At 42.0% G+C, this 12996-nt stretch overlaps 2 protein-coding genes across 2 annotated transcripts; both read left to right on the top strand.

The window, feature by feature from the left end:
* Positions 1–567: 567 nt before the first annotated feature.
* RIMOC1 (RAB7A interacting MON1-CCZ1 complex subunit 1) lies at positions 568–4452 on the top strand. The gene is made up of 6 exons (XM_052778051.1): positions 568–722; positions 1265–1365; positions 1775–1921; positions 2279–2410; positions 2616–2730; positions 4024–4452. The coding sequence occupies exons 1-6, from the start codon at positions 599–601 to the stop codon at positions 4311–4313; spliced, it is 909 nt and encodes a 302-aa protein (XP_052634011.1). The 5' UTR covers positions 568–598; the 3' UTR covers positions 4314–4452.
* Positions 4413–12733, top strand: FBXO4 (F-box protein 4). Its single transcript, XM_052778050.1, is given in 8 exon segments — positions 4413–4498; positions 4500–4794; positions 4911–5146; positions 6814–7034; positions 8046–8121; positions 8642–8820; positions 9748–9923; positions 10983–12733. Coding segments are annotated over 8 exon segments (1359 nt in total). The 3' UTR covers positions 11073–12733.
* The last annotated feature ends 263 nt before the right edge of the window (positions 12734–12996 follow it).

Genomic DNA, 12996 nt, shown 5'->3' with positions numbered 1-12996 from the left:
CAAGACCTATTCCGCAGCGAGGCTGGAGAGCATCGTTTGACCAGGGGGCAACACAGGGAAACGCCGAACACCCTCCCCGGGGACCTTGACACAGATCTGCAGACGCCACAAAGGTCTGTTATAAAAAAGCCTTGAAGTCCACGTAAAAAAATAAAACGGAAGTCCCGGCCTTCGGGGTGCACAAGGCTGGCCCAGCAGGCCCGCCTGCCGTTTCGCTGCCTGTCGGGGAGTACTACTGAGGCAGTACCGGGGAGGCCGCAGGTGCCCCGCTCCTCCCGCTGCCTTGGCCCGGACGCCAGTTGAGTCTCACCACCGCCGCGGTGCTGGCAGGCCCAGACGGCGGGAGCGGGAACCCCCGGCGTCCCCGCTCCGCCAGAGCCCGCCTCGCCGGCAGCCGCTCCCGCCCCGGCGGGGCCGGCGCCTCACACCCCCGGGTAGGCGCGGCCCGCCCGGCCCCGGCGCCGCTGCGCCTGCGCGCCGTTCTCCGCCCCGGCGGCCCCCGCCCCAACGGGCGGCGCCGCGGGCTGGCCCGCCCTGGCGGCCGCCCCGAACCGGCGCCGCGTCGAGCGTAGCGGGGCGCGGTTGACGGGCGGCGGCGATGGCGGAGGCGGGGGGCGCCGAGGCGGGGGGCGCGGTGTCCGCGGGCGCGGTGTCCGCGCTGCGGCCGCGGCTGGCGGCGCTGGGCCGGCGGCTGGCGGCGCCCAGGGGAGCGGGCGGCGACGGTGAGAGGCCGCAGGAGGGAGGGGACGGGGCCCGGCCCGGCCCTGCCCTGCCCTGCCCTGCCCTGCCCGGCGTTCCCGCGGGCCCGCTCCGCCCTCTGCTGCCCCCGGCTCCGGGGCAGCTGCTGAGGCCTCGGCTTCTCCCGCCTCCCAAAAACAGACTCGCCCCAGGAGCAGCGCGGCCGGTGCCGGCCCAGGCCTCCGTGCGGAGGCTCCGCCCGCAGGCTTTTCCGTGGAGCAGGGCGGCCGAGGCCTAAAACGTGTACCTGCGCGTTAGCAAGTCGTGCTGTTGGTGTGTGACTTCTTTGCAAGTGGAGTGTGTGGCGTTGGTTTTGAGACATCAGGCCGTAACCATGAATGCCCTTAGTTCAGTCGTGAAAGGTGTCGTCTGACAGGAGAGCAGGCCTGTTTACGTGCTGTATTACTCAGCTGCTTTTGTAGATGCCGCAAAGATGGATAAAACCGTATGAAGTGAAAAGGGAGAGTAAGCAAGGCTCTTGCAGAGTGCTTTTCAGTGCTAAGGAAGCGTTGTGTTCTTCCTTCAGATACCTTCTTAGCAAAGGGCTCTGCTACTCTGGACAAATTGAAGGACCTCTGTAACGAAGGGAAAGAACATCCTTCCACGCTTTTGCAGCTCTATACGCAGGTAGTATATTTAAAGCATTGAGAGCTCCCACTCAAGAAAATCTACTGTGTAGGGTATGGGAGAGGGCTGGGTGTAGGAAAGCAGGTACAGCAGAGAGGCAATCCCTCTTACTTGTTGTGTGTGGTCAACATCCACAAAGTGCAGGGCTGCTTTTGTCTGGATTAGAAGATAACTCGAAGTCGATAATGATTGTGCTGGTACTGCAGGGACAGAAAGGGTTTTGAGTTTACGTTCACTGTCGGCAATCTTGCAATACTTTCAACTTGCAGCTTTTGTAAACTAAATGTTAAAAATTACCTTAAAATTGTCGTGTTTTATAAGCTGCAACAAGTTTGTATCTTACTGCACACCACCATTTGATTATTTTGCTGGTAGCATTTTTATGTTGTGTATCTTCTTGCTTTCGTAGGCTGTCTTAGACATTACGTATTCTGAGGAAAACCAGCTTGTGGATGAAGATTTCCCAGAAGAATCTTCCCTGCAAAAAGTTAAAGAACTTATTTCTGTTCTTTCAGAACCAGAAGACCTAGTGAGGGAGTGCAGCATAAATGAAGAAGTGAGTACTAACGTTTTTCAGCCAGAGAATTAATTATTTCATTATTTAAAAATAAAAAAATCTGAAATAGGGTAGTAGTATTTGTATTTTTGATGGGCAGAATTTAATTTAAATAGCGATTCCTGAAAGTATTTTTTCAAGTAATTTATTGTGTGTTCAGAGTTTTTCTTGCTAACATTTCATGATTCCATGTACTTTTGGCAGTTTAAATCCAAAGCATTACGCTTGTGTCTGTGACTGTTGCTGTTAAGTACAGCCTGTAAAGTTAAGAGACTGAATATAACACAGTTTGTGTGTATATGAGTAGTTTAGATGGTTTACTTTTGGGTTATCCCAGTTTGTTGGATTTTATTTCAGCCCATCAACTTCCTTGGTGCAGAGTTGTTAGAATGTCTTTACTGGAGAAAAGGAGCCCTGCTTTACATGCATTGTCATACAGCAAAAGAAAGGAGTGAATGGCTACAAGAAAACATTGCCATATTTAAAAAGGTAAAGGAGATTTAAAAGTTATGAGCATGTGAATACACTTTTAAAGTTTGACTCTTTGCTTATGAAGTACAGCTTCTTGGTTTTTTTCCTTTTAAATAGGGTTGTGGGGAATTCATAGCGGGAATTATTTCTGGCGATCATTAAATTAATCAGAACTTATCTAAAAGGTTTTTTTTTTTTCTCCTCGTTTTTTAACTGTACTCAGTGTCTTAATGATGGAGTTCACTACTTGATGAAGATGCTTAGCTTTAGATGCCCCCTTCAGCTAAATGAAGATGTCTCACTTCAAGATAAAGACACAGCTAAATTACTCAGTGAAGGTAAAAAAAACCCAGATAAAAACAAACTTCCAAAAACCCTACAACCTGCTCCTCTTAGCAACTGCTCTACTTTATGAAATGCTTTATTGCATATTTTTGTTGTTTGACTGCATTTGTATTAAAAAACTGTCACTTTTTAGAACAAAAAAATAATAGGACAGATAAGCAGGCAGCAGTGCTCTCCCCTCCCCCCCTTCTTTTGACTCATGGATTTTAGGAGGTGTCAGTGCTCATTTTCTCTGTGTTTTTGGGTGCACTGGAGGAAAGTGAACTGAGGCAATGGGTGTTTCATGCACAGCACGTGTGTTTTACAAACATCCAGGTGTCAGTTGACAAATGTTGAAAGCACAAATACGACTGCAGAGGATGCTGGATGTTCCCATGTTGGTCTTCCTGTTTAGACCTAGGAGAACACAGATGGGAACACAGAATTACTGACTTCACACAGGTAGAAAGTACATGCAGAATTGGTTAGATTTGGCAAACTTTTATTCTGTCTCCACTTCATGTAGGTTGCATTACTGTAGTACATTTCCATGAGGATCTGAGGCTGCATCAGTGTGATGCAGGTGGGGTGATGCAGCAGGGGGGGATCTGTAAGGTAAAACAGCTGGTGCTGGGAACATGATGTCCACGTTGTACATACTCTAAACTAGCTCAACTCTGGCTGTGGGGGGATGGAGCACCTTCTTAATTTCATCTGAAAGTGGTGCTGCTCCAATTCAGCTCCACAATGCAGAGCCAAGTTCAGTAACTGATTTGTTAAAGATTTATTTAGCAGGGCTTGTTTTTCCATGACCCTGTACATGTATGTTGCTTTCTATTCAAATACTAAAGCTGCTGCTAGTTAACCTGAGTTAAGATGATGCTCAAACAGCGTCTTCTTTGAGGCTTAAATTGTGGCAGGCATAGAAGTATTCTAAAATAAATATGCATAATCATGCCTGCGCTTAATGCATTGTAAAAAGAAACACTGAAATTCTCTAAGATAAATAGGCAAACACAATTATCAGAATAATATTTATATGGCAATCTCTAAGATTTTAGCATTATGGAGGGGCAAAACAGATATAGAAATCAGCAAGGCCTTGATCCAGGTTCTCTTCTGGGCGGTGTCAGTCATCTCATGGTTAAAATTTGGGTTTTTTTGGTGTACCTCTTTAATAGGTTTATACTGCCTTTTTGGATTTTTTTTTTCCCCACTGTTACTGAAAAAAATAATTTTGAAGTTAACAAGCTGTGTACTTGCTTATAACAGAACAATAAAGTACTTGATCTAAATTATTTTTGCAGGTATATTTAGTGACACTCATTTACTGGCAATGATGTACAGTGGAGAAATGTGCTACTGGGGCCTGCGACTGTGTGGAGAAGGGAGGCAGGAAAGCCTTGAGACGATAGGTTCCGTCTCTAACAGTGACCTGGGCTGCAGATCACAGAGCGTGCCGCTGGATTTCCGAGAAACGGGCAAAAACATGTTAATGAAGTATGTGGCTGCCTGTGAGGGGCCTTTAAGAGGCCGTGGGTGGAACACAACAACAGCAAAGGAAATGTTGTGTTACTTCGCGACATCCCACAACTAAAAACCGCTGCTTTAGCTGTGCTGGAAGAAACCTTGTGTCTGCAAAGCACGGTTAGGGAGCGGGTCTCTGCTTCAGTGTCTGACCGTTCTTCTTCTCAAAATGTATGCTTCTCTTACATTAAAAACGTGCATTCAAAGAACTCCCGTGATACAGGTCCAACGACTATGGTCAAGCGTTCCTAGGAGGACCCCCTCCCCCCGCCGCCACATTGTGCGACAAAGGACTGCGCGGCCTCCGCCCCGCCTCGCCCGCCGGCGCCGGCGCCGGCGCAGTAACTCCGAGGGGCGGCGGGGCTTCGGCGTTAATGGCGGCCGGCGGAGCGGAGGAACGGGGCGGTTTGGAGGCCGCCGTGCGGGGTCGGCTCCGCGTCCTCCGGGAGCGTTGGACGCGGGGGAGCCGCGAACGCGGCGGTACCGCCGCGTTCGCGGCTCCCCCGCGTCCAACGCTGCCGGAGGAGGTGAGCGCCTTGCAGGCGCTGCCGGTGAGTGGAGCCCGAGGTGGCGGGGGTTGGGGGGAGGAGAAGCTCAGCATCCCACCTCTTGCATCTTCACTGCTTAATTCCTGAGTCGTTAAACGGCTGCTCTCGACGGTTTTCAGATCGACGTGCAGCTGAACATCATGTCCTTCCTCTCGCCCCAAGATTTGTGCCATTTGGGAAGCACGAGTTGTTATTGGAGGGCGGCTGTGCAGGATCCGTTGTTGTGGAGGTATTTTCTCCTGAGGGATCTCCCCTTTTGGACATCTGTTGATTGGAAATCACTCCCAGATGGGGAGATTTTTAATAAAGCCTTTTCAGAGGTCAGCGATAATGCGCTGTATGATTACATGGCAATGTAAGTACCTTCGTACTCTCTTACACGACCTACAGTCTCTCTACAGCAGGCATGTGCACCCCACGTGCATGTTTTCTATTTACAGCTGTAAAACTGTGCTGTAAGCCGCTGCTTAAATTCTGATGTGTCTCAAATCCATTGTTTTATTTTGGAAACACAATTTCCTGTTGTTTGACAGTTTTGTCAGCTCTTTCTGGTTGGAATTCAACAAGAATGTAAAATGTTGGAGAGAAGACAAAAGCTAACGTTGTAAAAAAACTTTTAAAGCTTTTTGTGAACTGCATGTCTGCTATGCCACAGAAATACAGTCATCTCAGAAGGTGTGCATACTGTTGATAAAAATGTGTTCTTTCCTCTCAGTACAATGACACGTGGTTTCTTATTTTAATAAAAGTACTAAGAAGTCTTCAACTACAGCAAATTGAATGAATTTTCATTTTTTTCATCTTACCTGGAAGACCTAAGGAAAAAAAAAAAGGGGTTTTTTTGAATGTGCACAGAATACAAGCAGTATTGCTTTAGCTCTGATGGTCAGATGCCGTTAAGACAAAGACACACGTTTCAGCTAGTATCGTTGAAAAGCATAGCAGCACTCCTAATGAGTTTGGGTGACTGAGAAGAATGCTTAAGACAAACAGATTATTCTGTGGGGGTTTTTTTGAACTTCATTCAATTCCCTAAATTAATTTGGAGTAGTTCTCTTTTTCTTTAATTTGCATTTAAATTTTCCAGAGGCGGTTTCATGAAACTGTTGTTTCACTACAAGTGCACTAACCTCTGCAATCTCTGTGCCCTTCATCCACACTTTACAGATGGGGAAAGACATGCCCAGAATTTGAAGTGCAAAATAGCTACTGGTTTTGAACGCGGATTTCAATCTCTTTAGGTCTGAATACTTCAGAGCATCACCTATTTGAAAATACCTGTCACTAATTTCCATTGTGCCTGTGAGCACTTGCTGGTTTTGCTGATCTCAACTGAAGCATCTCAGTTTGGGTGTAGAGGAGCACACATTTAACGTTGCCTTGAAGTGATTTATCCAGCAGCAGCCTACGGTGACTACAGAAGCAAAGACTGAAGCTGCTTCTAGGATGTGTGTCACTTCTATGACTCTTAATTCTTTCCTTTGATTACCAACGTCTTTTCATGCCTTCCAGCTTCTGCATCAGATGAGCACATAAGCTTGCAAACACCTGTCTCCTTTCACAACACGCGTTCTCTGTGCCTACAGGGGAAATGCTCCTTTTCAAGTGGAGTTACCTGTTTCATAGTTCATAAACACAAAAGCATTGAAATTAAGGTTTGAAATGCACTCATAAGTCTCGTATTTTTTATATTGTATGTGACTCGTGAGCTTTGATGTTATTTTACCAATATTGTGTGTTCAGTGAGGGTGGGGGATTTTGTTATTTTATTTTATTTTATTTTTTAAAAAACTAAAAGATACATAGGTCCAAAAAGTCAGTATTTGGACTTCGAAAGGACTGATGCCTTTACCTGCTTTGTACTGGTGCTTGAAACTACCAGTATGGAACATCATCATTTTTGACCAGTGCTTGAGTTGTACCGGTAACGAAGCATGAGAAGTGTGGGACCTAAATCAATTTATGTTCTTTGATTAATACCTCTTTTGTATTTTAATTTCTAGTTGCATCTATTTTACACAGATACAAAAAAAGCTGTCCTCAGAGTAGAAGAAGTTTGAAATCAAGCCGTCCCCGGTATGGGGCTGTGACTTCCTTTTTGCAATCACTGGTCACTCAGGCAGAACCTCGCTTTGCTATGTTTGGGCCAGGTTTGGAAGAGCTGGATGACTCTTTAGTGCAAAAGATGATGACATGCCCAGAAGTTCTGCTAGTAGCTGGCTTACCTCAAAGACAAATTCATGGTAATGCTGGTTTTGGTTTTTGACTTTTTTATTTCATAAGTAGATGTAACACAAAAAACATTGGGGGAGAAATGGAGAAAAGGGATGCTTTTTTCTCCCCTTGAAACTCAATAGCATAATGGTAAAAAAAAAAAAAGTTTCTCTTTGTGTTTATTCTGAAGGATAAATGTAATGAACATTTGTGATAGAATTATAGCTGCAGTGAATTTATGCTTAAATTTGCACAATGTCACAGGGATCATTTTGCTCCTTGTACTTCTATTTTGATCCTAAATTCCACATCACACCTGCTGTTGTAATGGATAAACGCAAAACTTTCTTTAGATACTGCTTGCAGAAAATGGCTAAAAAACACACTTGTGTTTTTATACAGGAAGTCAAGACTGATCCTTTGTATGATTCAGTCCTGTGTCAAATGGTGTAAATTTCATTTAGAAGAGTAACAGGAGCAGGTGAAGGATTTTTTTCAATGTTTAAAAACACAGTTTTCAACATCTGTAGATTCACTTCAGTCCAAACCAGAGGCAAAAGCCTATTACTTTTTAAGTAATGTTTACTTCAGCACAGCAGAATTGGAATAATTAAATTGTATTTATAGAAAGTGTGAAAATATGATTTCTTAGTAGTGTTACCTTTTTTTTTCTCATGTCCTTTTCAGTGTAGCTTATCATAAACAGACTAGAGCCTTTGCTATGCCAGTTTCAGCTAATAAACCCAAGCCTAGCTCCTCTCTGGCTTAGGTTTCTAGGTTCAGCTCTAAGTATCAGAAACATGGAAATGCCTCCTTGTTTTCTTTTAATACTATTGAATTGATTTCAATTAAATTAATAGTCTGATCAATTAGAGCATGTATAAAATTTCATCATAAAATAGTAAATATGCTGCCCCTAACAGCAACTCCTAGGCTTGGATGTGCCCATTTTATAGCACCACTGGAATTTTTAGCCTACCACTTGGTTGTATTCAGTAACCAAATAGCTGTAATCTCATATATTCATTTTTTCCCTGTAGGAATTGGATCAGGAGTCAGTTTTCAGTTTAGCAACAATCAAAAATTCAATATTCTGACATTGTATTCAACCACCAGGTAAGATTTGTTCTCCACCAAAAAAAAAAAGGACAGTTTCTCCGTTATTTCGTACTTTTCCCCATGTTTTTGTCATGTGATTTTTATGTGTGCATTCACATGCATGGATATCCCTTATAAACTGAAGTTTCAATGCATATCTTCACTTTTTCCTTCTTTCCTTCCTTCTCCAACTGCTAAATTTTCACATGTAAGCAATAAACCTTTTCCAAACCTTATACATACCAAATGTGTATGACAAATATGTAACAGATGCTTCTGTCCCTCTTGATACCTTGATTGATGCCTTTTTAAAACACTGTATAAACTCATCCTGTATTTTCATATGCATCTTGCAGATTGCTAACCATCTGTATATGCACACTAGAAAAGAAGGGGGGGGGAGGAGACAGGGAGAAAAGAAACTGTTTTGCTGGCTCAGGCCATTTTCCTGTCCCTTTCCTGTGCTGCCTAGACTCTCAAAATTGAGTTTTTGCATTGTCAATTAACCTGACTACTGAAATATTGAAATATCTTTCAGTGTGGAAAGGAGGAGAGCAAGGGCAGAGCAAGCTGTTGCTGTGAATAAGATGTTCTACCAAGAGAACAGTGTAGTAGGGAATCAGCAAGCCGTGCACTACAGTGTAATAGCTCAAGTGAAAAAGGTGTGCGAAGTAGTTGATGGATTCATTTATGTTGCTAATGCAGAAGCTCATAAAAGTAAGGGGTTTCTCTTTATTTTATTTATTCATATTTTGTGAATGATTAGAATGTCATAAAAGATTGCAAAGAATATGCAAGACATCAAAATCCATTTTCTGATTCTTTCAAAATCTGCTTCATTAGTGCTATTTCTTCATGGCGTATCCAGTCAAAGAGGTCCCCTATCCTAGACACTCTCCCACATTTCCCTGTGAGGGGTTCTGGCCCCTTCTTTCATTTATGGTGGATACTGATGTGGTTTCTATCTAAGCTACGTGTGGGAAATGATCTGGATTAAAAAAAAAAGCCAAAAACCCAAAACCAAAAAATACCCCTGGCCGTGGTTAGGAGAAACAGCCTGAAATGCCTCTTGTGGTGGTGTCATAGCCTGGAAACAGAACCTTCTCCAGGAAAACTGCAGTAAAAGACGCAAAGAGTGCCAATCAGGATAGTCCTAAAAGAGGATAATCCAAATACCTATTATGGTAATTGTCTTTACATTCATCAACTTTAAATGGAGGGAAAGGGCTAGCTCAGAAAAGAAGAGAGTAAAAAAATGTGAAGGGATATACTAAGGAGAAAAGTAACATCAGTAGGGAAGGGCTGCTGACTGTACGGGGTGTGAGTATTTCTTAATGGCTTGCTGCAATTTTGATCTCTGCGAGGTACTTGGAAAACACTGTGGTGTTAAGGACTGGAACAGGCTGCCTGTAGAATCTATGGAGATCTTTAAATAACATCTAAGCGTGACATGAACATCTGTGTGACATGAATGTGAACGATCCAGCCTTGGGATAAGCAGAACTAGATAATCTGGCCATGTCCCTTCCAGCCATCTTGTTTCCTCACCTCTGATATCTTAAATATTTGAAAAGTTTAAAAAAAAAAAGTTATCCTTGGGATTTGCATATATTTAATACTCATATATTAAAAATTGTTTCTTAGACCATGATCGTCAAGAGGAACTGGCTCGTATTTTGGCAATGATTGATCCAGCTCTTGGGCCTCCGAACAGACCTCTGCTAGTTTTGTCTTGTGTTTCTCACATTGGTGTGAAAAGAATTCCCTGTGTTTACATGGCACATCAGTTGCAACTAAATCTGCTACATCAGCCCTGGATGGTACTTGCTTTTAAACCTTTTATTTTCTATTTCTCTGTGGCTTAAATTTAGTTTAGGCTTATGGTAGTTTCTGAACTGTACTCACCTACGCAAGTCCAGCTTTCAACACTAGTACATGACCTCTCCACTTAGGTGAAGAATTGAGTTTCTCTGGTCCTTTAAGATGAAGCATTAGCCTATCTGAACATAGGGGAGCTAAGTGGCTTGCCCAGGAACACATGAGAAACTTCAGATGGAGCCAGAATGTAAGGAATGACAAAATGTTGGTCTCAAAGGGAGTAAGGAAGCTTCAGTTAATTTAAATCTAAATTTCCTGAGGACGACCCAAGGCCTTGGACACAAGGTGGATTTTTCTGCCATTTTCAGGAGACTGTTAATTGTTGCTTGCTTGACGTGATTATAGAGTTTTTGACAAATCAGGTTTTTACCTAGCATGTGAGGTCCGGAACCTGTTCTTTTATGCTTGTCAAACACAGTATTTATTAGTATGGCTCAGCCACACATAATTTATTTTTGGTGATGTTGTGTGGCCGAAGAATAACTCTTAATCAGAAAAAAACAAAATCCTGATTTCAGATAATTCCTTTGTTTTCATAAGGAAAATGTTTACAGGCTTTTTTAAAAACATACCATTTATAATAGCCACTTCATAATACATTACAAAACCTGAGAATTAATAATGTGCATTGAATTCTAAAGCTAGCAGCATTTTTGCTTTAAGAGTTACGAGAAGAATTCTCAAGTAGATTCTCATCCATAAAGTAAGTATAATGTTCCAGAGTAGCTGATGGAACAACTGAAATAAAATTCACCTTGATACCAAGAATGCAAGGCTCTCCTAACGGGTCTTATAAGTCATTTTGTAAAGAGTAGTGTTTTCTTTTTGTACCTTACTCTTAAGAAGTCTTTTTTTGTCTAAGGGACCTTTAAGGCAGTGATAAAAATTTAAATTTGATATGAGTATTTCTGACTTGAAAGATAGACATGGAGTGATACTAAAATGCTGTTAGATCCTGTTACCTGTTATCTCTAATACATTAGCTTTTTTTATTTTTACAGGTGCAGGACACTGTAGCTGCAACTTTAGCTGGATTGCTAAATGGAATTGAGTGGCTCCTGGAAGAAGCAAATTGTAAAAATGCACTGTAATGGAACTGTGCATTGTTTTACTGTATGGAGACTTTGGTGTTTTGCGGTTCAGACAAAGTAAGAATCTTGTCCTGGCAAAGCACTGTCATAAGGGAGATTTAAAAGGCAAACCTGCGTATATTTCGGTGCATGTACTTTAATAATTAACATTCTTCCAACTGTAGTCCTGAGTTAGAAGTACGAGCAGGATTGCCTGGATTCCAGCAGCTGATGAAGAAGTGATTTGGGGGGGCAATCTGGGTGGTTTGGTTTTTTTCTGTCTTTCAAGCAGGGGCCTTTAGGGTGCAATTTTTTCTCAGTATATCTGATAATCTAATCTCTTCTGTAAATGTACGTAACACTAGGTTGGTTTATCAGCACCGCCCTAGGCATGCATCATGCATTTAGTAGGTATATTCGATCTCGACAGTGACGGTTCCCAACCAAGGAAAATATACTATACATTGTACAGTAGTAAGTTGACAGAAAGACAGTATCCCTTCAAAAGAGTGAATTGTCCTGTATTTTTTCCAGAAACAATGCCTAGAAACAAGAAATAGCACCTGCAGGAGAATTGTTGGCCCAGACCAAAATTCTCAGAAGCAAACAAACAAACTACCGTATATGAATTGGTTGTTTCTTGTTTGTGATCTTATTTATTAAACAACCACATAAGACTTCAGCATATTCTGCTTTCTGTTGCAGTGAAATTATTAGCTTGAACTGGACATACCTCTGATGTCATGAATAAATGTTGAATCATTAGTACTCCAGGACATTTATCAAATACACAGGACCTATCTCAGTTACTCAAATAGTTGTGGCCATTTGCAGATGTGAAGTGTACTTGGCTTGAAATTTTCTACACAGTTGCAAATATTTTTATAAAAAGGGAAACAACATTTCAGAGCTGGAATTGCATTTTCCATATTGATGTCATTTGGGATAGTCCTAGTCTTCCACCTTTTTGATGTTTTTTAATTATTGGATGAATGTTTAATCATTGGATGAATTGGATTTTTTGCCTGTGCATGTATTTGCTTTGTTCTTTTTGTTTTGTTTTGTTTTTTTTTTTCCCTCTCTCTCTCCATGGAAATGCAATACTCTCAGAATTTTTTCTTGGTACCTAGATAAATGACGACATGGTGCATATTCAGCTGTAACTGCCCTCAGTCTGGTATGTGTGTCTGATGCTCAATACAGCTATGTCAGAAACATTCCATTTGAGAATTTTCTTATTTTTTAATGAACTAGGACAGACACAGGAAGTGTTGGGTTTTTGGTTGTTTTTTTTTTTCATCTTTATGCACAATTAACTCAGCTTTCTAGACGTTTTTGTATGTCTTCTAATCAGGACCTATGGGAGTTTCAAGGGGAGATCAATGGGAAGCTATACCATGATAATTCTGTGTTTTATCCTTTTTTTTTAATAGGGTGTGTGTGCTTTGCCCTTTAAAATAGAGAAGACACAAAAGATTTAGGAGTATTTGGGGGAAAATTCCACACTTTGTGACTGGGTCTATGTGACCTTCCTGCTAGTCATAATAATCCCATAATGATCTATCTGTAGAGCGCTGAATGTAGCAACCTGTTGCTATGTTAGCTACTACAAATACGTTTTTTTTATGTGAGATCCTCGTTCTGCTTTCTTCATAAGGAATAAATTATTTTTTAAAGAATGATATTTACAGTCTCTCTGTGTGTGTTAAGCTCCTCCGCTTGCATGCACATGCGCATGCGCACATACAATGTCTGCAGTCATGCTGTCATAACAGAACAAATCATCGTGTCATCATTAGTCATTAATGAACAATGTTATTATATGTTATCTGTTTAATTAACAGGTATTAATTCACTGACATTTTAAAGGGTCAAGATAATGTAGGAAATATAATTTTTCTTAACTTAAAGAACATCAGCTATATTAACTTAAAGATAGGATAAC

Source organism: Harpia harpyja, chromosome Z, assembly GCF_026419915.1.
Source record: "Harpia harpyja isolate bHarHar1 chromosome Z, bHarHar1 primary haplotype, whole genome shotgun sequence".
Lineage (NCBI taxonomy): Eukaryota > Metazoa > Chordata > Aves > Accipitriformes > Accipitridae > Harpia > Harpia harpyja.
This window is presented reverse-complemented; position numbering and strand designations above follow the sequence as displayed.